Genomic DNA, 27,641 nt, shown 5'->3' with positions numbered 1-27,641 from the left:
TGGCACCAAGCTTGCATATGTGGTACATATACTTTCCATCAGGCCAAACACTCATATACATTAAAATAATTCTTCAGGCAAAACACTCAAATACATTAAAATAATTCTAAGTTAAGAAATCAATTTAGACAAACTTTAACTAAATTATTAGGTAAGATAATAAGTAAATATGGCATAATTAAAATAGTAGATAAATATGGCATAACTTTCTGAGAATCTAAATAATTTATATCTGCTGTATTTGGGAAGGGGCTGTACTAAGAGTCTGGTCCAAGGCCCCAGAAATGTTCTATAGGCATTTCTCCATGGAGGACCAGTCTTCTCCCTGTTTCTGTTTGTCTTTTGAGACTTGAGTCTTTCTATGTAGCCCAGGATATGCCTGGACTAAAAGTTCTCCTGCCAGTTTATTGAACACTGGGACTGCAGGAGTATACACCTCACATGGCTTCTCCACTTATCAAGTGTTCCGACAAGCACAACAATTTCCATGCTTCCCTCTTACAACTACAGCCATTGTTCAGTGCTCTTGGTGATTATGATGTAATCCTAACATCAATTTCCTGCTTATGACGTGGTATAGATGCAGGTGTCATGCTGCTAGTCTACAAAGCTGAGGACTAATGAAAGCATGGTAACGGTGGTGCTATGACTTGGAATTACCTCTCCAGTGCTGCTCTTCGTTTTTCTACAAACTCAGTGGACGATGAGTCTTCTTTACCTACTTTGACCTTGGTCATACCTTTGAAGAAGTTGGATGAAATTTGTAAGAATTTTAGATTTTGAAACAGGTCATCATAATATCTTCATAATCAAAATATACTCTTAACTTTATAGTAATGTCCCTAGGTTGGTAATTGGGATCTTACTTAAAGAGGAACCCATTTTGAAGAATTACATCTCATAATATGTTAATATCTCTAATGAATAAATATCTATGGCAGGAACATGTATATAAGGTATAACTTGAGCTGTATTTGTGAGTTTTGAACGCACACAGTAAGTTTATATAAAAGTTTACAAAAAAATTCATTATTTGTGGTATTTCACATTTTAAAAACACAAATGTTTTGATATTTCAAAACTATTTTCTCCCTAGACCTGACCTAAGTCCCCAGCCTAATTTTTTTCTCTACATTTCTTTTTAGAAGGATGTCAGTATTTACTTCTGTGCATGTGTGTATATCATTATGTATACATGCAGATAGGTGCTGCAGAGACCAGTGAGGACAGCAGGTCCTCTGGAATCAAACTCCAGTTCTTTGCAAAAGCAGCAAGCACCGTCTCCTACATTTCAACACGTAAAATGAGTTTAAAAAACTATAGCCACTGAATGTCAACAGAGGTGTTTATGAGAAAATGTGTTCAATGTAATGGATGAATTCGCTAAATGTTTTCCCTGCTTCAGAACTAGTGTGTTCTTATTTGTCATGACCAGTTCTGTTGTTTTTGTCTTTATTTTTTTGTTTTGTTTTGTTTTTCCGAGAGGGGAGGGGAGGGGAAGGGAGGGAAAAAGAGGAGAGGAGACAAGAATCTGTGGGTTTGAGGCCAGCCTGGTCTACAGAGTTCCAAGATAGCCAGATCTACACAGTAAGACCCTATCTTGAAAAAACAACAACAAAACCCCAAAAACTTAGCCCAGAAAGTTTTCTATTTAAGGATCAAGAAAAAGATAAAACAAATTAACAAATTCATTTGAACACATCAAATTTCAAAATGATAAATTATAAAATGATTTCAGGCCAAACATTTAATAAAACTAATGATCAGCAAAATTTATTTTAAATATATTTCAGAGTAATAATTTTGAGTGTAAAGAAAATTAAAGTGGGGTCATCAAAAACTTAATGACTTAAGGACTTAAACAGACTGGTAATAACCTACAAATTTTAAGACATAAGTCTTAAAAGTAGAATAATGGGGGCCAGTGAGATGACTCAGTGTATGAAGATGCTTGTTGCCAAACCTGACTAACCTGAGTTCAATCCCAGGGATCCATGTGAAAGGAGAGCACCAACTTCCCTGCATTGTCCTGACCTCCAAATGCATGTGGTGGGAAGAGTGACACCCCCCAACACACACAGGAAGTGAAGTAGCAAAAATTTTATAATAAAGATAATCAAGGCTTTCTGCTTCTTTTGAAATGTTCTGAATTTGATAACTAAGCCCTTAATGCTGATCACAATAGAAATGTTTTTTGTTTTATTTCAGGCAGGATCTCACTAAGCTTGGCTGGGAACTCAATAAGCTAAGATAAATTCAAATAGTCCTTATATGAGCAAAGCTAAATTGAACTTCTCTTTGGACAATATATAGCTGAGCACCAGATAGCACCTAGCTCTTAGAGAAAACATTAACATTTTAACAACATTAAGTATCACCAGAAAAGGATTCAGTAAATTGGTATTCTAATGACCTTAGAAAGTTAGTTTCTAACCTCCTTCAATTTGATCAATTTCAACCCAATATTCAACAACCAGATATTTGTATGTTAGAAACTAAAACTATGAGCTACACATTCTTCAAGGATACACAAGATCATCACAGCACATATAAACCTGCACCTCTAGAGAGGAGCCCTGAATGGGGATGATTAAGGGACACATAAACCAAAACAGCTAAAATTGAATCAGGAAGAGTAAAAAGTAATACTCTGACATATGCTTACCTACTATACTCTTTTCTGGAGCTGGTGGCACAATGTAACCAACATGTAAATATTTGCTTGCTAATTTGCTATGCAAACCAAGAAAGTCACTGAATCTTCTTTTGACTGAAAACTCACTCTTACTGAACATGGAAAGAGAAGTCTACAAATGAAGAAGAGGTATTTCACATTAATAGAAAGCTATCATTTACAAATTAATGCTGCACATAACTGCAAGTATAGTCTGCTCTATTTTGCAAATAAATGCAGAGTACTTAGTGTGGCTTATACATAAAGACAACAACAACAACAAATAAACTAAAATTTAGGTCCTAAGACAGTTTTTGTTTTGTTTTAATTAATATAAGAGGTTAGAAAACACTTGCTTCATTCTATGTTTAACCTATAATGCATTCTCTACCGTATTTTTGCTATTATTTTCACCCTTTTTTGGTTTCGAATCAGGCAAGTCTTGATATATAACACCTAGGTTAGCTTTGAACTCATGATGCATAGGCTACTGATTCTTCAATATTTACCCATGGCACAGCCCTCCCAAAAGGGAGCTCCACACAAATCTCACTGAGCTTGAACTCACTGAATTTTCCGTTAGAGTAAGAGTCCCAGAAGAACAGCATTTTCCTCTCCTGTTTCCTGCTAGTCCCAGGTGCTTGCAACAGAGTCAATGAACAAATCTCACCCCATCTCACTGTGTCCCTCCCCATCTTGGCTTTCTCCAACTACAAAGTTCCTATATCATAAATAAGTATATTCCTTACTGCTTATATTCAAACATTATTGGTTCTCCTACCTACATAATTAAAAAGCAAACATTTATTTTGATTACTTTCAAAACTCTTTCTTCAGTATCAAGTGCCAATGCCATCCCTAGTTGTAGTTGTTTGTGTGTCTCAAGCTGGCTTAGAACTCACTATGAACTTCTTTCTGCTCGTCTTGCCCCTGCCTACCTCCTGAGTGTTGAAGTCACAGGTGTACTCCACTTCCCCTGTTTTTCCTGTATACTGGAGAGTGAATCCAGGGCTTCATGCATGTTAGGCAAGCACTCTAACCAACTAAGCTACATCCCCAATATAAAGTTAAGATCATTACGACAGACTGCTTTCTGTTCCAAGACTTAATCCTTTAATAACTGCAGTAGCCTTTTAACTAGAAATCTTGACCTGTACTTGGATCCTCCCAATTCACCCTGAGTTAAGACAACTGTCCTAACAAAAATCTAATAGTGCCATGCTTTTGTCTGAACCTCTCTAACAGCTCTCCTGCATGCTAAGGATAAAATAAAAAAAACTCCTTATTGTGGCCACTCGAAATACATGAGATGAATTCAGTCACAAGTTACTTACAGACGAGACTCTAGAAAACGCAATGCCTTGACTCTGGGCTCTTACACAGCAAATCTTTTGCCTGAAAGAAGCACCCTGCTCCTCCTTCCCTCACCTATGTTTTACCTTAGAACTACTCTGGCCATGCCTAACCTTCAAGTCTACGTTAGTTTACTTCCTGCACACTCTCGTTCTTATACTCACATCCTCGCTACTATCCAGAGTGAGGGGCCAACACTCCATTAAAAAAGCAAAAAGCTCACCTTTGTTGTCACTCTATATGCCATGTAAGCATTCATGCCATCACCTATAAAGAAAAAAGTCAAAGAATATTACTACAATTCAAATGCTTGGGCTAGACGAGGTAAAAGGTAGACTGTTTGCCTAGTGTATGTAAGACCCTGGGTTTAATTCTTAGTACCACCAAAATAAATTAATTGAACTAAATGCTTTAAAAATAAAATACACAAAAAAAATTTTAAAGAAAAAAAAAACACTATAACCATATATTTAAGTGGAAAACTACAGGATCTAACAATCAAGATAACAAAAAGAAGTACAAAAAATAATAATGACTCACCAACTTTTTCTGGATCTGACACACCAATTTCTATATCAAAAATATCTCCATTTGCTTCTTCTTCAATCTATAAAAGTATATTTTGGTGTTAAAAAAATCCCATTTCTCTTGAAGGTAACCGGCAGCTGTCTAAGTAGACTCAAGGCCCTGTCAACAGGAGGGAATGCATGCCTAGTACTGCAGCTCTGGCCAGCTCTCTGTGTCTGAAGAGATCCTACTAGTGTCCTTTCTCCAAACCAATAGGATTTCTAACTGCATTCTAAATACTCCTCCGTATACCCACATATAGGTGTAGCTCTCTCCCATCATCAAAGAAGCTTCTTTCTGCAAAATAAAGAGACTATTACAGAGATCCCCAACTAGTCAACATATAGAGAATGAGAGACTGCCACGTGCCCAGCCCGACTGACAGATCTACAACGCAACCCTACCTCTAAGGCTCAGGAAGACCATGGAAGAGGGCAGAAAGACTCTAAGAGTCGGAGATCACTGCTAGATATTATCTTTAGGCACGACAGGAAAGCCACACCCATGAAACCTCAGCAATATGGTTGCCTCAACAAGATCTGCAGATGACAATATCAGCTGACATGCCAATGTGGGTGGGAGAAATTTCACAAGATCCCTAATCTTAGATGAAGAGCTATAGATAATCACTGGCTGCCCAGAGAGGGAGAATCTGTGTTCTCTAGGGATGAGCCCACTAATGGGAGATCCAATATCAAGTGGACAGTCATAAAACACAGTACTCATGTATAAAATTTTCAAAGCACACAAAAATTTTAAAATTCCAACTTATATTACTGTTACAGCACCAATGACTAGTTTTTACTATTTCTGACTACTAAATATTCATATCACAATAATTTAAAAATACATATGCTGACTGTAAACAAACAAAACACTCAAATAATAAAGATCATATGGAGAACAGAAAATGTCTTAACTCCTCAGATGTATATATAGAAAAAAATAACAGAAAACTCTTTACAAAAAGGGGTGTGTGTGTGTGTGATTTTCTAACTACTGTGACTTTTTTGCTGTTGCTGTTGTTTAATATGGACTCTCTTGTTCCTTTGCCTCTACATCCTGTGTGCTGGAATTAGAGTATGCTTCACCATACTCAGCTAATGAATGCAATCTTTAGATTTAGAGTAATAAATGCTTAGTGCCTTACTTTTATTTAGCTTCCCAACCCCACAGATTTGACTAGTCTACCGAGTTAACTTAGTCTAGGGTTCCAGTTTCTGGCTCTCTAGCATTGGGATTTATGTTGGTTAAGGTATCCAAACCGCAGGCACACAGGCCTTGCCCTGTAATTTCCAATCCTGAATAACTAAAAAGAACTCATTACTTGAACTAGTAGAAATTTACATACTTGTAGAAATTATATCTAAAACCAACTTTAACAGAATGATTCCGCTAATTAATCTAATAAAAAGCACATTTTTTTCTTGAAGACAATAAAGGCCCTGTAAAACTCAATTTTCAAAATCAACAAGTAGGAAGAATAATTTGATGGGACTACAGAGAGGCCCTTTTGAAGGCAATTTAAAAACAAGCATTTTGGGGATGGAGAGGTGGCTCTGCTTTTCCAGAGGACCCAGGTTCAATTCCTAGCACCCACATGACGGCTCACAACTGTCTTTAATGTCAGTTCCGGGGGGCGACACCCTCATACATACATGCAGGCAACACACTAATACACATGAAATAACAATAAATAAATATTTTAAATTACAAACAAACAAACAAAAAAACCAAGCATTTCAGCCAGGCTGTGATGTCCCTCCCATGCCTTTGATCCCAGGTCTCAGGAGGCAGAGGCAGGTAAATTTTTCAGCTCAAGGCCAGTCTGGTTTGTATAGTGAGTTCCAGTACAGCCAGGGCCACACAGAGAAACCCTGTCTTGAAAAACAAAACAAAGAAACAAACCCAAGCATTTCAAATATTTTGCTACAGGAAGAGTTTGCAGAAAGGTCAGTGGGAACTTAACTCAGAGGTAGTGTGCCTGACTAGCATAAACAAGGCCTGGATTCAATTCACAGCACTGAACAAAAGCAAAAAACAAAGGACAAGAAATCTCAGAGTATTAAATCCCCAAAATGTCAAGGCAATATTAGCAATATAAAGCTGTAACAAAGCATATTCTCCATCTTTCTTTTCAAAGTCACGTTTTTATAAAGACATTAAGCTAATCTTCTCTACATGGACACTGTGATTTGGAAAAATGTATTAACTGTTAAGTGAACTCCCCTTTGTAAGCAGCAACCAAATGAGAAATGCAAGCAACAAGTCCACCCCAAGGGCCCTCTTCCAGCTTGCCTTCCAGTGAGGCCTTTTCACCCTGCCAAGGCAGCCGCTGCCCTATATCTAACGCTGCACAGACTGTTCACTAATTTTATCTGTTTTTAATGTTCATATTATGGAATCATACAGTGTGAGTACTCATTTATATCTTACCACTTTCCCTTTGAATTATTTTGAGGAGGTTATTCACATTTGTACAGTCATTCTTTAATTACATTGGTTATAAATTTCCAGTTGAATAATTTTTAAATGTTTTATATTTAAAATAATCTCCATACCATGATTTTTTTCTTCTTCTCCAAATGTGTCATTTCTTTTTTGTTTCGTTTTACTTTGGTTTGTGTGTGTGTGTGTGTGTGTGTGTGTCGTTTCTTAATAATTCTATCCTTTATAATAAAGTAAAACGATTATCAGGTCATGAGAAAGCAACTTTAACTGATCTGTGCCTCTTTAAAAACAAACAAACAAACAAAACAAAAACAAACCCAAAAAACTAAAAGCTTGAGGCAGTTCAAAAAGAAATAAAGATAAAGGCTTGGGCTGGGCATACAGCTCAGAGGTAAACCAGTTGTTTCCTTTCATGCAAGAGCCCCTGGGTCCAATCCTCAGTGCTATAAAAATAAATAGGGGCTAGATAGCAATCTTAAGTATCAATAGCATTCACTATCCAAATAGTACTCACTCTCAAAGAAAACCACTTACAGTACCACTTAAGTACTTTCACCCATCACCTGTTCAGCAAAGGAACCCTCAGAGGCATACACTATTATTATCCTAAGACCACAAATGTCAAATACCTCGATTTAATCATTAAACAGTCTTCTTTTTTGACAGCTCTGGGGACAGAATCTAGGATCCTGAGCATATGAAGCAATCACTCTACCACTGAGTTACATTCCAGCTTCAAACTCTTTGATTTAAGAAGGTTAAATGGTAGGGTTTGGTAGGGTGGAAGATTTAGAGAAGCTAGACCGGGAGCATTGTAGAGTTTTAAGCCAGTCAGGATACTTTAAGTCCCAGGCCAGCATGGGCTACAGACTCAAAAAGACCCTGTCTCAAAATCAAATCAAACCAGAACAAAAAGAATGTACATAATATGCTAGGTCAATTTCTTAAGATATCTCTCTCTCTCTCTCTCTCTCTCTCTCTCTCTGGTGTGTGTGTGTGTGTGTGTGTGTGTGTGTGTGTGTGTGTGTGTGTGCGCGCCTCCCACTTATCTGTTTTAACACCAGGTCTCACACTATGTAACCCTAGCTGGGTTAGAACTCAATTGTAGAACCAGGCTGTCTTCTAAACAGAGAGCTACCTGCCTCTGCCTCTCAAGTACTGGGATTATAGACATGTGGCACCACACCTTTTTTCTTAGTAGAGTTTTTCCATCCAAAATGTCTGAAAGGCTTTGATTAGGAATAGTTGAACAGGAGAGAAGTGCTGGGTAAGGAACAAAGATATGTATTCTTTCCACATTAAAAACATCTCCATACCTCTTCCCTGGATCTATCAAAGATCACTGGAGCAGAAAGACTCTTTGATTCGATTCTAGGAGCAATGAGTGCGGTGGGCGTGACAGGAGTGACTGCAGGCGAAGGGTCGGAGGAGAGGATAGGCTCCCTTTCTGGACTGTCCAAAGAAACTTCTTCTGTGGCTTCTAGACATAAATGAAACAAGTTAATCAAGGAAGTACAGCATATAGCAGCTCATGAAATATGAAAAACATACCTACAAACAAGTCTCAAAAGTACCATGATTTATAAGTTATCACTACAAGGGACTTTATGCAACTAATTATTTAGTTGTTTATGAAAATTTTACGACAAACAGGAACTGCGTTGATTTTTATGAAGAACTATATTAAGTCTGCTTAATTATCTATACTAGGGGAAAAGCAATGATGTGCATAATTCCACATTCATTTGTGTTTGGATTGGTAATACATTTTACATGTGGTAACTTACCTTTCAAATATTTTATTCGGGCTAATATGATTATTTCATACATATAAAAACAAATTTTATAAAAGAAAACTACCTTTAACTATCCCAATTGGGATTAAAAATCTGTTATGGAAAACCCACCAAGTTAGTAATCTAAAGCAATTAATTGCCAAAGATTACTGGATATTAGTTGAATATACAAATATGACACAAAGCAAAGAGATGTTTAAGTTTTAATTTTAAATGCTCATTCACTTGAAATATCTAAAATTAAATATATTTAAAATCAAACCACATTAATAAACTGAAGTCTACAGGCTATAATACTGTGCTAAATGCAATGAAGAAACACAAAGAAATGGAAAAAAAATCATACCTGCCCTCAGGGAGTTTATAATCTAGTTGAGAAAACAAGACATGTGGAATGTTAAAAAATAATAAAAGACTTAAGAGAACAATACAGAATGTTATAAGACATTCAATTACTATATGAACGATAGAACAAACACTATAATTTGAGTAGACACAGGAGCCAATACTTCAGGGTGTGGAAAATCAGAAATAGTCTGTGACTCTGATTTGAGATGGTTTAAATAAGGTATAGGAAGAAGTTGGAGAAAAATTCCATGCAAATAGAATAACAGCATAAGTAGAAGAAAAAAAAAAAAAGGCCAGGATAGTGAAATTTAATCAGCAAGCCTAAGACAAAACAGCCCTGCTGGCTTGTAGAATTAATACCTAGAAGATGAAATTATAAGGCAAACAAGGGATCAGACCAATGGTTTTCAGCCTACGGTTTCTGGATTCTTGGGATTTTGGGAAAGCAGTAATTGTGGTCAGTGAGCCACTTTAAGCAGTCAACTTGAAATTACACAGCTTGACATGTTATCAAATTATTTGGACTGGCTATTTGGATAAGATAGCTGGTATGAATCTCTTCAAATTTATGTATTAAAAGAAAAATGATTAATAACCAAAACCTTCCAAACTATGGTAACCAAAGGGGAAAATATAAACTTCAGATACAACAGACTGAATATGCCTCTGACAGAACAAGCTAAAAGCTTAGACCACTCAGGCTTTGTAGATATTTGTCACTTTTTTTTTTTTTTTTAAAAGAAATGAAAACAGGGCCAGAGAATGGTTCACTGGGTAAAGGTGCTTTCCACCAAGCCTGACAATTTGAGTTTGATTCTTGGGACCCACATGGTAGGAAGAGAGCTAATTCTACAAGTTATCCTCTGACCTCCATGCACACACGCACACACAAATGAATTCATAAATAAATAAATGTAATAAGAAAAATCTGAAAGATGAAAATAGTCAACAATAAAGTTGGCATGGTGGTGCTCGCCTTTAATCCCAGCACTTGGGAGGCAGAGACAGGTAGATCCCTATAAGGTTGTGGCTTGATCTACATAGTGAGACCTTGTCTTAAAAACAAAACAGTCAACAAAGTATGAAAGTACAAAGTAGTACATCAAAACTAGGTGTGATGGGCTGGAGGGATGGCTCAGTTGTTAAGCTGCTCCACTGGTTCCCAGAACCCACATGTAAGCTCATCACCATCCGTAAGTCCAGTTCCAGGAAATCTAATGCCTCTACAGGCACTGCATGCACCTGGTGACATATACGAATGCAGAAAAAACACTCACATGTGTAAAAACGCTTTTTTAAAGAAACCAAGGTGTGAGAAGTTTGCAGAGTCCCATCAACGCCCATGAACCCCGAGGAGGCACTGCTACAGCAATACCAAATGAGCAGCAACAAACCAAAAACAGAAATGCACTGACATCAGTGTAAACTCAGCGGTTCTCAGCTTGTGGGCTGTGACCTCTCACAGGGGTCACATATCACCTATTTACATTATGAAGTAATAATAAAAATAATGTTATGGCTAGGGGTCACCATCACAACATGAGGAACTGTACTAACAGGTCGCAGCATTAGGAAGGTTGAGAACAACCAGTTTAAAGCCATCCAAAGCTTTTCAGTGACATTTTACTACATTGATGCAAAGTTTTGGGTGCTCGTACTAGTTGCTGCTTTAACAACAAAGGACAGGAAACTTTAAGTAAGGCTAAGCGGGATCTAAGCAACTAATATGGAAAGAGAAGAAATCAAATCGATAGGCATAGGTTCAGCACACTGACGGTCTGCCTTTAAATTTTTGGTATTTGGTTTTTAAGACATGGTCTGGGCTGGCAGGGGTGGCACATGACTTGGAAGGCAGAGGCAGGCAGAGCGATGTAAGTTCAAGGCCTGCCTGGTCTACAGAGCTAGTTCTTGGATAGTCAAGGCTAACAGTAAAACCAAATAAAAAAAGTCTTGGTCTCATGAATCCTCCAACTCATGTTACCGAGGAGGATCTGCTCCTGCAGTTGCCACCCCACATGCTGGAATTGGAGGTGTGTATCACTATGTCCAGACTTGAAATGGGTGACATGACTTCTAGCTTAAGTAAGCAACTACAAATATAGAGGGCTCAGTTCCAAACAGAGGAGCTAAAGGTTAAGGAAGATAGAGAGCTATATAACTTGAGGGTGTATACACATTGATTTTGTCAACATTCAGGCATTCTTTTAAGATGTACCAAATGGAAAAGAAGGGTTAGATAGATGAACACACTTGGTGAATATCTTATAAGGAAGTAACAACATGTCACAGTTAATTTTTTTCAGTAGGATGCTGATATGAACTACCCGTAAACTATATAAGTTTCTAAAACACAACAACACATACAGCAACACTAGCTGGTTTCTTCTTCTTCTTTTTTTTTTTTTTAAGATTTATTTATTATGTCTACAGTGTTCTGCCTGCATGCTTTGCCTGAAGGCCAGAAGAGGCCATCAGATTTCATTATAGATGGTTGGGAGCCACCATGTGGTTGCTGGGAATTGAACTCAGGATCTTTAGAAGAGCAGCCAGTGCTCTTAACCACTGAGCCATCTCTCCAGCCCATAGCTGGTTTCTTTATGGCTTATAAAATCACAATGGCTACTTTGCATTAGCCAGATCTGTATTCTGTGCACCGAAAACATATTACTACTAGATACAAGTTTCATCATCCTGATTTTAAAAAAATATCTTAGATCACCCAAAGATGTCATTATAAAACATAGTTAAGTTAAACTGTAAAACATAAAAATGATTTTATTTAAAATTTTCTTGTGTGAGTATGTATGCATGGCGTATATATGGCAGTGCACAAATACATGCCACAGAGTACACGTAGGAGTCAGAGGACAGTTTTCAGAGTCAGTTCTCTCAACTTCCTGAGAGTTCATTGGATCAAACTCAAAAATAGTCAGTGTTATACAGAAAGAACTTCACCCACTGATTCCTTCTCACCAACCCCAAATTATTTAGTCTTTAAACCAATACTGACAATACGATGTTGTTCTTTCTTTCTTTGACTCAGTCTTGCTAAGTATCCTGATCTTGTTATTCATTATATAGCCTAGGCTGGCCTCACACTCACAACAATCTTTGTTACAGGCTATCAAAATGAAATTATATGGACTTTTGCAATAAAGAATTGTACCTTCGAAGTACAAATGTGAATTTAACAAGAAGTTGTAGATTTTCAACACTGTACACAAACTCCTTTGTTACAAATAAATATTTATGCTTCTAAAAAAAAAAGAAAAAAAGAATTGTACCTTCAAGCATAATTTATATCAAGGGCTCAAGGGGCACAGAGCTCATGGACCACTACAAAAGTTGAGAACATTAATAACTTAAAGCTAAAAAATATTTACTATTTTAATTTTGTGTCAATATTAAAATTGTAATTTTTGCTTTTTAATATTAAAATGCTAACTTAAATCTTAACTTAATTTTAAGGCATAACTATTTAGAAGAGTCAAGCATTTTTTAAAGTTAGAATGGACTACACCAAATTCTATCCTTACATCCAAAACAAACTCAAACCATCAACTCACCTAACAATAAACCTATAACACACAGTGATTCTTTTTTATTTTTTATGTGTATGGATTTTTGCCTGCAGGTATATCTATGAACTACATGTGTGCCTGGTACCAGCAGAGGCCAGAAGAAGGCATCAAATCCCCTGTTAACAGATGGCTGTAAGCCACCATGTAGGTGCTAGGAATCAAACCTGGGTCCCTGGAAGAACTGCTGAGGCTTTTCTCTAGCCCCCATATAGTGATTCTTAAATCCATACTTTGATTTTGCTTTGTGACAACTTGTAAGAAACGTTAACAACAAAAACAATAGAGTCATTGCTACCTCCCAAGGGTATGGTCAATACCATGTACCTATTTTCAAATGCTTAAAAAATAAAGGGCAGTTTTGCTTCTCTTACTGGTCTGTGTGTATTTCTTACAGAGCGACCTAACTAGATAGGCCCTAGCCTGCTAAGTTTTTGTTTTGTTTTGGGTTGGTTATAGCCCTATAAGCCAGGCTGACCTTGATTTTTTTTTTTTTTTTTTTTTTTTTTTTTGGTTTTTCGAGACAGGGTTTCTCCGTGTAGCTTTGCGCCTTTCCTGGAACTCACTTGGTAGCCCAGGCTGGCCTTGAACTCACAGAGATCCGCCTGTCTCTGCCTCCCGAGTGCTGGGATTAAAGGCGTGCGCCACCACCGCCCGGCGCCAGGCTGACCTTGAACTCATAGCAATCCTCATGCCTCAATGTCCCAAATGCTAAGATTACAGGCATCAACCATGCTCAGATTCACTTTTTAGGGTGTTACAAGAATTCCCATTAAGGCACAGAATTTTAGTTGCCTTACAGAGTATTCTAAAAGCATATATTATTATAATTGGCTATTACTAAAAAAAGAAAAAATCAAGATATGACAATTACCTGCAAAAAGATCTTCTCTGTCATCGTCTAGAATGACTTCTACAGGTTTGGAGCCATTGGAATTTGCACTAATATCTTCTGCAGGAAGACTGGCTGGTTCAGGAGAGGATGGACTTGACTGTTAAAAGAACAATAGTGGACAATGGATTGGAATGCTTCCTTGCTTTTTATTGTACCTCATAAACTAAAGAAATACAGCATTCTCTTGATTAGAGAGGAAAACAATGCCAGACAGTGGTGGTGCACACCTTTGATCCCAGCACTTGGAAGGCAGAGGCAGGCGGATCTCTGTGAGTTCAAGGCCAGCCTGGTCTACAGAGTGAGTTCCAGGACAGCCAAAGCTACACAGAGAAACCTTGTCTCAAAAAACCAAAAAAGAGAGAGAGAACCTTGTCTCAAAAAAACAAAAAAGAGCAAGAGGGAGAGCAAGAGCGAGAGAGCGAGAGAGAGGAAAAGAACAGCTACTTATATTTTCTTCTCTAAGGTTCAAAATACACTGTAAGCAACGCCTTTGCTCAACAGTCTCTTAATATCATCCCTTTAAAAGCACGTATTTATCATCCTTAGTTATAATTAACAAAACCATACTATCCACAATACAACAAAATTTGGAACAAGTCGCTTGATTTTTAAGAGTCAGGGCTGGAGAGACGGCTCAGGGGTTAAGAGCACTGACTGCTCTTCCAGAGGACCTGCCTGGGTTCAATTCCTAGCACTCACATGGCAGGTCATAATTTTTGGTAACTCTAAGATCTGACACCTTCACACAGACATACATACAGGTAAAATACCAATGCATATAAAATAAAGTAAATAAATTATTTGAAAAACAAAACAGAGTCTGCTGTGGATATCGCTCTGTATAAATAAAATGCTGATTGGCCAGTAGCCAGGCAGGAAGCATAGGTGGGACAAGCAGAGAAGAGAATTCTGGAACAGGAAAGCTGAGTTAGGAGATGCCAGCCCACCGTCCAGGGAGTAGCATATAACAGGCACACAGGTAAAGCCACGCAACACGTGGCAGCATATAGATAACAGAAACAGGCTGAGTTTAAGTGTAGGAGCTAGTCAGTGGTAGGCCTGAGCTAATGGCCAAGCAGTTTTAAATAATATCAGCCTGTGTGTTTATTTGGGTCTGAATGGCTGCAGTACTGGCGGGTAAGAGAGATTTGTCTTGACCAATCCAGCAGCTGGAGAAAACTCCAGCTACAAGAGTCAGTGTTTTTTTTTTTTTTTTTAAGATTATGGTTATTTTTCTACTGGAGGCAGATATTTCAAAGTCCTGCTTTAGAATAGGAAAATAAAGGGTACACATGGTAGTTTACACCTACAATCCCAGAATTTGGGAGATGGGGCAAGAGGATTAGGAGTTCAAGGTCATCCCCAACTACACTGAAAGTTCTAGACTAGCCTAAGGCCATGCCTCGAAGAAACCAAAAGAAAAATACATGAATAAAATAAACTAGAGCCTGTGAGACGAGTCAGCGACAAAGGCTCTTACTACCAGACATGATGACCGAGTTCAGTCTCTCAGAGAAGTGAGTCTCCAAGTCACCTGCAACCTCTACAAGTGTACTGAGGCACACAGGTTTAATGCTAGGTGAGTTACGAATAAAGCCACTTCTAAGATTCTATATTTTCAAACTAAAGCTATGCTATCTCTCAAGATACTTTTTCTTTTCTGGTGACAAGGGGTTTTATATGTAGCACAGCCCAGGATGGACTTACACTCTCATGCCTCATGTAGTTGCGTGTAGGTGTACACTACATCCATCTGGAAAATTTAATTACTCTTTTTTTTTTTTTTTTGGTTTTTCGAGACAGGGTTTCTCTGTGTAGCTTTGCGCCTTTCCTGGAACTTGATTTGAAGACCAGGCTGGCCTCGAACTCACAGAGATCTGCCTGCCTCTGCCTCCCGAGTGCTGGGATTAAAGGCGTGCACCACTACCGCCTGGAGCTCTTCTCTTTTTTTTTTTTTTTTTTTTTTTTTTTTTGGTTTTTTGAGACAGGGTTTCTCTGTGTAGCTTTGCGCCTTTCCTGGGACTCACTTGGTAGCCCAGGCTGGCCTCGAACTCACAGAGATCCGCCTGCCTCTGCCTCCCGAGTGCTGGGATTAAAGGCGTGGGCCACCACCGCCCGGCTAGCTCTTCTCTTTTTTAATAAGACTTGGCTATGAAACCCAGGCAGATCTAGAAACCGGAAGCCCTCTTGCCTCCTCCCCTCCCAAGTCTGGGATTATTGACACTCTATCATACCTAGCAGTTTTTCCTACTTAATGCTATGCCTATGTGAAACTCTTCTGTTCTGGTCTGTGTAGCAAATCACTCATTGTAATATGCTTTCCCACTTCAATTAACCTAACCTAGATGAACCGGAAAAGACATGCCCAGAGATATGGTTCCATGGTGGTTCTAAGTCCCATGGAGGGACAAGACTGACACAGGTTTCAAGCATTTTGTAAAAATAAAATAAAAAAAATAAACATTAACAGTGTTTTGTTTTGTTTTTTCAAGACAGAATTTCTCTGTGTAGCCCCAGCTGTCCTGGAACTTGTTCAATAGATCCGGCTGGCCTCAAACTCTGAGATCTGCCAGCCTTTGCTCCAGAGGGCTGGAGGTGTGCACCCCTATCACCCAGCTTGCAGAGGGTCTTTATATATTTTTAGATAAAAGGGTTTGTTTGGGAGAGGGGGTCAGATTTAAATTACAGATATTTCAAGCAGTCTATGGCTTACCTTTCTACATTAATAGTAGACCTACAACAGAATTTCTTAATTTCATAGGGCAAAAAAAAATTTTCCTTCTTTAGTGGTTAGCAAACTTTTTGTAGGATGAATGCTTCTTTTTTGTGGTGGTAGAGGTTGAACCTAGAGCCCTGTACACGTGCCCGGCAAATACTCTGCTACTGAACCACACCCACATTCCTCTAATCTTCATTTTGATCTTCTGGGCATGGTGGTACATGTAATCTTGGTGTTTTATGGAGGCAGAGGGAGGACGTTAGTAGATCAAGCCATGTCTGACTACAAAGCAAGTCTGGGGCCAGCCTGAGCTACTTGAGATCACATCTTAGAACAGAATGAAGGAAGCTGGAAACTGAACTGGCTCAGTGATTAAGAGTTTTTGCTATTCTTGCAGAGAACTCACATCCAGTCCCCAGTTCCACATGGGGCAGCTTACAACAGCCTACAAACTCAGTCTTCAGGGGTTCAACACCTACTTGTAGCCTCTGTGGGCACCCACATGCACATCTGCACACAAACACAACGTTTTTTTTTTTTAAACTAAATAAAGGAAAAGCAAAGAAGTCATGTGTGGTGGGGCACTCATACCATCCAAACAATGGGAAAACTAAGGGAGGAGGATTACTAGTTTTGGGGCAGCCCAGACTACATTGTGTGAGAGAGAGAGAGAGAAAAAAAAAAAAAGAGAAGAGAAGAAGAGAGAAAAAAAAAAAAAACGGTTAAAGAAAACCAAAGTCTGCCAGGCGGTGGTGGCGCACACCTTTAATCCCAGCCCTCGGGAGGCAGAGGCAGGCGGATCTCTGTGAGTTTGAGGCCAGCCTGGTGTACAGTGAGTCCCCAGACAGGATGCAAAGCTACACAGACAAACTCTGTCTCAAGAAAAAAAAAAGAAAAAGAAAAAGAAAAAAAGAAAAGGAAAGGAAAAGGGAAAAGAAAAGAACAGAAGAAAAAAGAAAAGAGACCAAAGCCTTAATCCTTGTGACCCTGCATTCACAGATACTGAGCATGACACTGAAAAGCATCACCATGAAAGTGGAAGCCAGGCACAGTGACAAACTTTTGAGACTGTAGCACTGAGAAGAAACTGAAGCCAGAGGATCACAAGTTTACAGCTACTCTGAACTACAAGGCAAGACCCTATTTTCATTTATTTACACTGTCATAGCTGTAGACAATGAACTATGATAACATCTCTTGCCCCCGAAATACTACAGTAGGAGTAGGAAAAACACATTTAAACACACACACACCACACACACACACACACATATATGGTTCTACTCATTCAAACTCCAGAACAGGGAAATCTACAGAAATATATTAGTTGCTATATTAAGGTTAGAGACTAGGAAAATAGCGGAACAACATCTGAAGGGTACATGATATGTTTCTAAAATAGTGAAAATATTCTAAAACTAACTGTGTAACAGATACATATATCTCACTATACTAAAAACCACAGGAATGCACACCCTAACAGGTGAACAATTTGGCACGTAAGCTGTACCTTAACAATGCTGTTCAGAGAAAGAGGTATAGTGAAGCATGGTGGTTCATGCTTGCAGGGCCGGAACTTGGGAGGGTCCAGTTGGAGAATTGCTGAAAGCTGAAAACCTATGGCCAGCCTGGGCTATGTAAGTGAGACCCTTCTCAAAAACAAACGGATGAACAAACAAACCCAAAAAGACTAGCACGATGGTTCAGTGAGTAGGATGCTTGCTGTCCATCCTGATGACAAACCTGAGTTTGATTCCTAGAAACCACATGATAGAGACAACTCCTATAAGCTACATACCACACACAAAAATTGTAAACAAAAACAAAAAACAGGACTTCCAGGTGAGATAAGAGGATCAGAAGTTCCATTAATGTGATGGTAAAACACACAATAATGTCTACTCCTTCAAGATATAATTGCTTAAAAATGGGCTAAAGAGCTAAACAGAGAATTCATAAAACAAGAAACACAAATGGCTGAAAGACATTTAAAGAAATGCTCAACATCCTTAATCATCAGAGAAATGCAAATCAAAACGACTCTAAGATACCACCTTACACCTGTCAGAATGGCTATGATCAAAAACACCAACGACAGTCAATGTTGGAGAGGATGTGGAGCAAAGGGAACACTCCTCCACTGTTGGTGGGAATGTAAACTGTACAACCACTGTGGACATCAGTATGGCGGTTTCTCAGAAAATTAGGAATCGAACTACCTCAAGACCCAGCCATCCCACTCTTGGGCATATACCCAAGGAATGCTGATTCATACCATAAAGATACATGCTCAGCTATGTTCTTAGCAGCACTATTTGTAATAGAACCTGGAAACAACCTAGATGCCCGTCAACGGAAGAATGGATGAAAAAAATGTGGTACATATACACAATGGAGTACTACTCAGCAGAGAAAAACAATGAAAGCATGAAATTTGCAGGCAAATGGATGGAACTAGAAAAAAATCATCCTGAGTGAGGTAACCCAAACCCAGAAAGACAGTCATGATATGTACTCACTCATAAGTGGATTCTAGATATAAAATAAAGAACAATCAGACCACAACCCATAGAACCATGGAGGCTATATATATATAGCATGGAGGTCCCTAGGACGACTGTGGCTTATAATAAATTTCAGTTTTACTCAATTATTGAAAAAAAAATAGCCAAATGAATGGAAACACATGAACTATGAACCAAACGCTAAGGGGCCCCCAGCTGGATCAGGCCCTCTGAATAGGTGTGACAGTTGATTGGCTTGATCAGTTTGGGAGGTAACTAGGCAGTGGGACCAAGTCCTGTGCTCATTGCATGAGTTGGCTGTTTGAAACCTGAAGCTTATACAGGGACACTTGGCTCAGGCTGGGAGGAAGGGACTGGACCTGCCTGGACTGAGTCTACCAGGTTGATCACAGTCCTCTGGAGAGGATTTGCCCTGGAGAAGGTGGGAATGGGGGGTGGGCTGGGGGTAAGGGGAGGGTGTGGGAGGGGGGAGAATAGGGGAACCCGTGGCTGATATGTAGAACTGAATGGTATTGTAAAATAAAATAAATAAAATTTAAAAAAAGATATAATTGCTATAAAATAATTCATTAAGCCAGTTGCAATCTTTGTAAGAGAAGCAGGTATGACTGTGACCAGTGCCCAGCTGACCCAGATGGCTCTCAAAGTCTGTGGCAAACACATACACAAACACAATTTTTTAAAACTTAAAAGTCAAGGACTGTAGAGAGATGACTTGATGATTAACAGCACTTGCTGCTCTTGCAGAGAACCCGGATTCAGTTTCCAGCATTTTCATCATCAGGTAGCTCATAACCACCTGTAACTCTACTTCCAAGAGATCCAACCATCTCTTCTAGCCTCTGTGGACACCAAGCTTGGATGTGGTGCAAAGACATACATGCAGGCAAAACACCCATACACATAAAAATAAATAAATAAAAAAAACCAATAAAACGGGATCCCCATATTTGCTACCTCCAAGAAATGTGCTTCACCATCAAAGACAAATGAAACAATAGAGTGAATGGATGGGAAAAACATATTCCAAGGAAAGAAAAACAGGCAGTAAATATGTGTCACTCTGCTAACATCTGACAAAACAGACTTCAACCCAAAAGATAAAGAAAGTCACTTCATACTGATGAGGGAGCAATCTACCAAGAAGACTACAACTTAAACATATGCACACCACATGGGTGCACCCAGTTCATACAACAAACGCTACTAGATATAAGATCTAATTAACCTCAACACAATAATGGTGACTTTGATACCCTACTCTCACCAATAAGACAGGTTATCACACCAATACAAACAAACAAAATATCGAAGGGGAGAGCCAATTCCACAAAGCTGTTCACTTACCCCCTCCTCTCTAACCATGTATTCTAACATGTGCAACTGCATACACCCTCACAGACACACACACACAATTTAAAAAATAAAAATAAAGCCTAGGGGTGGTGATGCACGCCTTTAGTCCCAGAACTCAGGAGGCAGAGGCAGAGGCAGACAGATCTCTGTGAGTTCAAGGCCAGCCTAGTCTGGTCTACAGAGTGAGTTCCATGACAACTAGGGATACACAGTGAAACCCTGTCTCAAAAAAAAACCAAATAAATAAATAAATAAATTTTTAAAATACAGACTCTTCTCAGTAGCCCATGGAACTTTCTCTAAAATAGATCCTATTAGAACATAAATAGAGAATACTAGAATAGCTTTTTGTTGTTTCCAATCTGGCCACAGTGTAATGAAGCAGAAATCAATAACAAGAGAAGCTATAGAAAACACATAAACTCATGGGAATTAAACAACACCCAACTGAATGATAAATGGGTCATTGAAGAAATCAAGAAGGAAAATTTTAACAATTATAAGAATTGAATGAAAATGTAGAGAACATATCAAAACCTATGGGATATAATGAAAGCACTCCTAAGAGGAAAGTTCATAACTACCAGTGCATATATTTTAAAAAATCAGAGGGTTCTCACATAACCTCAGTACCTGGAAATACAAGAACAAGGCAAACCCAAGTCAGTAGATTGAAAAAGAAAAAGAAAAAAAAAATCAGGAAATAAATGACAGAAAATTTTAAACATACAACCCCCCCCAAAAAAAAAAAACTCAACAAAGAGATGAAAAGGTAGACAACCAATGAAAGTCAACATCAGTGGTGCATGTCTTTAATCCCAGCACTGGAAAAGCAGACAGGTCTCAAGTTTCAGGCCAGCCAGGTTGACAGAGCGATTTCCAGGACAACCAGGGCTACACAGAGAAACCCTGTCAGTCAGAAATCAGGGCTGGTGAGATGACTCAAGGTAAAGGGCTCTCAGGCAAGCCCAGCAATCCACGTTTCCCAGGACCTACATAACTGAAAGAATCAACCCCCAAATTTGTCCTGACTGCCACACATGCCCTGTATGTAGGCAGCACACATCCCAACCCCCAATACAACGGAAAAGAATCAGCCATAAAATCCTAAGGTACACATTAAGAATGTATTTTGGGGCTAGGCGATAGCTCAGCAGATAAGAGCACTTGCTGCCCTTCCAGAGGACCCAAGTTTCATTCTAGAATCCACGTCAGGTGGCCTATAAGGCCTATAACTCTAGATCCAAGGGATCTCATGTTCTCTCTTGGCCTCCACAGGAACCACATACATGCAGCATTCATTCACCCACACAGATACACATAAAAATAGTAAAAATAAATCCTTTTTTAAATTTAAAATACTTATATTCCACTAAATTTGAAAACCAAGAGGAAAGTAATTTCTAGATGCATATGACCTACTGAAGTAAAACTAAGGAAGAGATAAATGATGTAACCAGGTCTGTGACAAGCAAGATTTAGACAGTAATAAAAATCTTCCAACTAAAGAAATCCAGCCCCAGATGTATTCACTACAGAATTCTACCAAACGTGTAAGAAGAATCAACAACAATCATTCACAAAGTAGTTCATAAAACAGAAAAGAAAAGAATGCTTCCATACTCTTCTTATGACTTCTTATGACTCCAGTGTTATGTTGGTGGCATAACCAGACAAAAACACAACAACAACAACAACAACAAAAAGAAAGAAAGAAAGAAAGAAAGAAAGAAAGAAAGAAAGAAAGAAAAAGAAAGAAAGAAAATTACAGACACATCTCTCTGGTGAATACAGACACAAAAATCCTCAATAAAATAATTACAAACCAAATTCAAGATCAAATCACAAAGGTAATTCAGGGACTAGAGAGATGGCTCAGACAGAGGTTATGAGCATGTGTTATTATTCTTGCAGAGGAACCCAGGTTCCACCAGCACCCACATGGTGGCCCACAACTACCTGTAACTCCAGTTACTCCAGATGCTTCTGAGCTCTGAATGCATGAGCCATGCACACAGTATACATTAATACAGCCACCTCCCCACCCCTGGCGGGGGGGGGGGGGACGGAACTCATACACAAAAAATAAAAAAAATCTTTTTTTTTTTTTTAAAAAAAAAGGATAATTCAGGCTAGAGAGGTGGCTTAGTGGTTAGAGTACTTACTGATCTTTCACAAGACCCAGGTTCAATTCCCAGCACCCACATGATCGCTCACAACTGTAACTCCAGTTCCAGGGGATCCAACACTCTCTTCTGGCCTCCTTGGGCCCCTGCATGCACACTGTGTACATACATATACTCAGGATACATCATTTTTTTTTTTCAAAAAAGGTAATTCATCATGATCAAGTTAGCTTCATTTCAGAGATGTGGGGGTGATACATCATACAAATCAATAAATGTTACATATCACATGAATGGACTCAAGGAAAGAAATCACATAATTGTCTCAATAGATGCAGAAAAGGCTTTTGACAAAATCCTCCATGATAAAAGAAGTCTACAGTCAACATCGCAATAAATGGAGATAAACTGAAAAGCATTTCTACTATTATCAGGAACAAGGATATCCACTAACATTCCTATTCAATATAGTGCTTGAATTCTTGGCTAGAGCAATAAATAAAAAGAATGAAATAAAAAGAATGTAAATAGGAAGGAAGTCAACTTATCTTTATTTGCAGATGATACGTTTTTATATAATAGACCCTAAAGACTCCACCAGGAAATCTTGCATATGACAAACACTTCCAGTAATGTGCCAGGATAAACTGACAGACAAAAATCAGTAGTTTTCCTATTTACTAATAACAAACATGCTAAGCAAGAAATTAGGAAAACAATCCCATCAAAAATCTCTAAAAATAAATAAACAAACATAGACACATCTTGGAATAAACCTAACCAAGGAAGCAAAAGACCTACAAAAAAATTAAAACAATGAAGAAATAAACCTGAAGACACTATGAAATGAGATAACTCCCCTCACTCACAGATCAACAGAATTACTATTATGAAGATTTGTCTTTCAAAAGGCAATCTACAGACTCAATGCAACCCCTAACAAAACTCCAGTAACATTCTTTACAAAAATATAAAGAATACTGAGATTCATATGAAAGCGTCAACAAACTGGAAAGCAAGGAAAAGAGCAATGGTGCAATCATAACTGATTTCAAGTGATACTACAAAACATAGTACTAGCACAAAACAAGCATGCAGGCAGATGGAATAAAATAGAAGATCCAGGCACCTGATTAAAAACAAATTTAATTTACATTTATTGAGGGGATGAGGGGAATATGCATGCCATTGTGGAGGTCAAAGGGCAATGTGTAGGGAGTTGGTTACCTCCTTGGGAATTGAACTGTGGTCATCAGGATTGACGGCAAGTTACACACTAAACCATCTCACCAGCTCCCAGCCAGATTTTTGACAAAGATGTCCAAAATACACACCACTGAAAACACACCCTTTTCAACAAATGGGCCTGGGAAAATTGGCTATCTACGTGTACAAGAATGAAAGTGACTATTACTGGCCTTGTATAAAAACCGACTCTGAATGCACTGAAGACCCTAAAACAGGACCTGAAGCCCTGGAACTGTCAGAGGAAAGACAGGGGAAGCGCTGGCACAAGGACTTTCTGGAAAGGTCACCACAAACTCAGGAGACAACGCTAACAACTTACAAATGGGATTTCAGAACATTAAAAAGCATCTGCACAGCAAAGGAAGCAACTGAGTGAAGAGACAGTCTACAGAATAGGGAAAAAATAATCTTTATACACCAGACAGAAGATTAATATCCAGAACATACAAACAAAAAAAAAGAAAAAAACCTAAAGAAATCAAACATCCCAATCAATAAATGAGCTGATGGACTAGGCATAGTGGTGCACACCTTTAATCTCAGCACTCAGGAGGCAGAGGCAAGAGGTTCTCTACGAGTTTAAAGCCAACCTGGTCTATATATTGAGTTCCAGGTCAGCCAGAGCTACACAGTGAGAACCTGTCTCAAAACAAACAAATGATAGGTCTCTACATAGTGTCCTACAGAATCATGATATGTAGGAAAGCCAGTCTCAAAACAAACAAAACAAACAAATGATAGGCCTCTATGGTGTCCTACAGAATCATGATATGTAGGAAAGCCAGTCTCAAAACAAACAAACAAACAAACAAACAAATAAATGATAGGCCTCTACAGTGTCCTATAGAATCATGATACGTACAACAACAAGACCCCTGAATAAATTTTATCTATAGTTTGAAGACACTGATCTGGGGCTGGGAGTGTTGCTGAGCATGTTCAACCCAAGTACAAGAAAAATACCAGTCCACAGCCAGGAGCAGAGGTACATGTTTGTAACACTAGCACTCAGGCTCAGCCAAGAGGAGTTCCATGCCAGTCTAGGCTACACAGAGAGAAAGAAAAAGCATTTGTTAAACATCTAGAATTGCAGCCAGGTGCAGGCATCTGTGCATGAACACTGGGGATTCTTTTGCACCCAAAGTGTAAGACGCTAAAAGAGGTGAAGCAATGACACAGGATCCCTCATAGACATTTCCCAAACATTCTGAAGAGGGGAAAATGAACCTTGTATGCTAACCTGAAAACTTTTAAAACGCAGCTAAAATTCTCACAGTCACACCACTTTCTTTAAAATGAATTCTTGGGATAAGAGGTTCAGGTCAACAACCAATTTAACAACTTTATTTACAACTTTCAAAGTGTATTAACCAAAATAAGTATATTCATAATAAAACTATGCAGACTTTCTTTAAAAAAAAAAAGCCAAACATCAAATGTAGAGATACAGTCCTTTTTACTCTGTGTATTGTATCTAGGGAAGGCAATGCAGGTTTTAGGACCCTGCAGATAGGTTCAACACACCTTAAGCTGCATAGACGATATCAAAGTATACAAGGATACTAACTCTCCCTGCCCAGAAAAATATATCCTGCGAAATAATTTTAACTAATTTTAGGAGATGGGGTTTTGACAAACCAGTATTAGCTACATCAAGACACAAATACTCAAGATTTTGTTCAGAACATATATATAGACGACCAAGGCACCATCCAAGGAAACTACAGTCTGTGGGGAGGTGGGGTTTGGCTTCACCACTACAGACACAATTAGTAGAACGTAGTTAGTGGTTTTCAGTTCCAGGCCAATGAAATTCAGATAAGGGTGTTTGACAGTTAGTTCCGGTTGATTTGGTGCAGAACTGAACTAGAGAACTTTGTAAGAAAGTAGAGAGCAGGTAAGATGCTAAGCTGGGAAACTTAGCTGCCTGACCATAGTGAAAGCAGAGAACCAACTCCCAAAAGTTGTTCTTTGATTTTCATAAGCAAGTGACACACACACACTATATATAATATATATATATATTCAAATGAGAAAAAAAACCCTACATCTGCCTACATCTGAGGCAAACAATTTTCTGAGCAAAGTGCTTACATGCTTAAAATTAGGATTTCCGGTGTATACACTCTCTTTCAATGTAAAGCAATTCAAATGTGACTAGAAAAAGGCGGGCCAACACGGTTAAACTCATCGTGTTTCCTTTGACAAAAACAGGAACACTCAGCTGAAGAGATCGCTGACCATGCGAAAAAAGAGGAAAAAGGAGTGCAGATCTGTTTCTATTTCTCCCCTAGTAATAAAAAAAAAAGTTTCCTGGACTACCTCCTCCTTTGACCTTGTATTTTCCAAACATTACAGCCCCTAAAAAGTCTAAAACCCAAGCGGTGGCCCTCGTCGGCTAATCTCAGCACTTGGAAAGAGGAGAGGCAAGGAAGATCAGAAGTTCAAAGCCATCCTCAGCTACATAGTGAGTTCGAGCCCAGCCTGGGCTGCAGGAGATCTCGCCCCCCACGAAGTCTACTAATTAAATGCAATTACCAATTACCTATTTTTTTTTTTTAAAGACCTCCTATCTCCAAAAGAACGAACAGTCAGTCAGTGCATGAAGGACAGGGGCAGTGAAAAGCGCACCCAGACCTCCCGGGGGGGACCCTCAGCCCCTGAGCGTTCACTTCATGACTTCACGGCTCGCTCTCTCCTTGCAGGGCACACCCTCCGGTGGGCAGGGAAACAAGCCCCTCTCCCCGGGGTGGGGGGCTGCTGAAATCTCAGAGGGAGCGGAGGGGCCCGGGAAGCGGGGGAGAGGACGACAAGCCTTCCTCCTGCCTGGAGGAAGAGGCGCGAGTGACGCGGAAGGCCCGGGAGCCCGCAGAGCACGGCCAGGTTCCATCCGTGGGTCCCGGCCCCCGGAGGATGAGGTCGGACCCCGGGCCCGCAGGCTGCTGCCCCGAGGCCTGCCTGGCCGCCCAGGCCGCCCCAGCTCCCTTGACAGGCACCTGAGGGGCGGCCAGCGTCACAGGTGTCACTGGACCTGGCCTGGGACAAGACCCGGGAGTGGGGAGGGGACGAGGCGCGCGGCCGGGGGAGAGGCGGCCAGGGAGGCGCGCGGCGCGGAGACGCGCGCGGCGCCGGGGCCTCCCCGGCGGGGGGCCCGCCCGCCTCACCTCGAGGGTGGAGACCGTGCTGGTGAACAGGTCCTCTCCGTCCTCCAGCTCCTCGAAGTCGGTGGGCTTCACGTCCCCCAGCGGAGGAGGTTCCCTCTCGGCCGCCATCTTCGCTGGCCTGGACGACTGCGAGAGCCGGGCCGCGCCGACCTGTCACGTGAGCACGCAAGGCAGGGCTGGCGCGCCGACCCGCGGGGCGGGCCCGCCTCCCGGACCCGCCCCTCGGACCCGCCCCCTCGAGGCCCCGCCCCCGACCGAAACCTTGCAAGCCCCAGCAGCTCCGAGCCGGCCCCGCCCCTTCCCCCGCCCCTCCTGCTTCTACATTTGAATCTGGCTGGGCATCCTTACTCAGTTATTGCTTGCGTGCTGACCAGACAAAATTCTCACACTTGTTACTACAGGACTAGGAAGTAGAAGAGCTTAGACACCAGCCTTTGAGCTTGGATTATACACAGATGCAGGGTAAGATGGATTATTGGTAAATAGAGAAGCACACTCCAATGTTGCCAGAGCGGTCTATAAGAAACTCCTGACACAATGGAAGTGTTCTCTTCCTGTACTCTCCAACACAGTAGACAGTTTGCACGGGCCTAATGGGCGCTTGAAATGTGGCTAGTGTGAGAAACTGAGCTTTTTAAAATTTAATTTCACTTTAATTTGTTTATATCTAAATAGATCCACATGGCCAGTAGCTACCTACTATTGCAGCCCTGGATAATTAAAGGGTCCTGGGGAGTGGGCATATCGCTTCATTAGCAGAGTACTTGCCTAGCATGTGCAAAGCCCTGGCGTGATCACCAGCACCGCACAGTATAAAATTGGGTGTGATGGGTGTGGGTCT

General features: G+C 39.9%; 1 protein-coding gene across 3 annotated transcripts in view; it reads right to left on the bottom strand.

Annotated features, from left to right (window-relative positions):
* Positions 1-26,974, bottom strand: part of Snx2 (sorting nexin 2) — a 44,621-nt gene extending 17,647 nt beyond the window's left edge. Inside the window, exons 1-7 of one of the 3 annotated variants that reach the window (XM_037197145.1) lie at positions 26,801-26,974; positions 13,642-13,759; positions 8,362-8,525; positions 4,568-4,634; positions 4,251-4,294; positions 2,666-2,807; positions 661-739 (exon numbers count right to left, since the gene is read on the bottom strand). In XM_037197145.1, coding sequence (XP_037053040.1) covers positions 661-739; positions 2,666-2,807; positions 4,251-4,294; positions 4,568-4,634; positions 8,362-8,525; positions 13,642-13,759; positions 26,801-26,908 — 722 coding nt within the window. In that variant the 5' untranslated portion in view covers positions 26,909-26,974. Of the gene's footprint in view, positions 1-660; positions 740-2,665; positions 2,808-4,250; positions 4,295-4,567; positions 4,635-8,361; positions 8,526-9,187; positions 9,210-13,641; positions 13,760-26,800 lie in introns of those variants that run through there. The other 2 variants (XM_037197146.1, XM_037197147.1) reach the window with 2 other exon arrangements.
* Between the last annotated feature and the right edge of the window lie 667 nt (positions 26,975-27,641).

This window comes from Peromyscus leucopus, chromosome 19, assembly GCF_004664715.2.
Source record: "Peromyscus leucopus breed LL Stock chromosome 19, UCI_PerLeu_2.1, whole genome shotgun sequence".
NCBI lineage: Eukaryota > Metazoa > Chordata > Mammalia > Rodentia > Cricetidae > Peromyscus > Peromyscus leucopus.
This window is presented reverse-complemented; position numbering and strand designations above follow the sequence as displayed.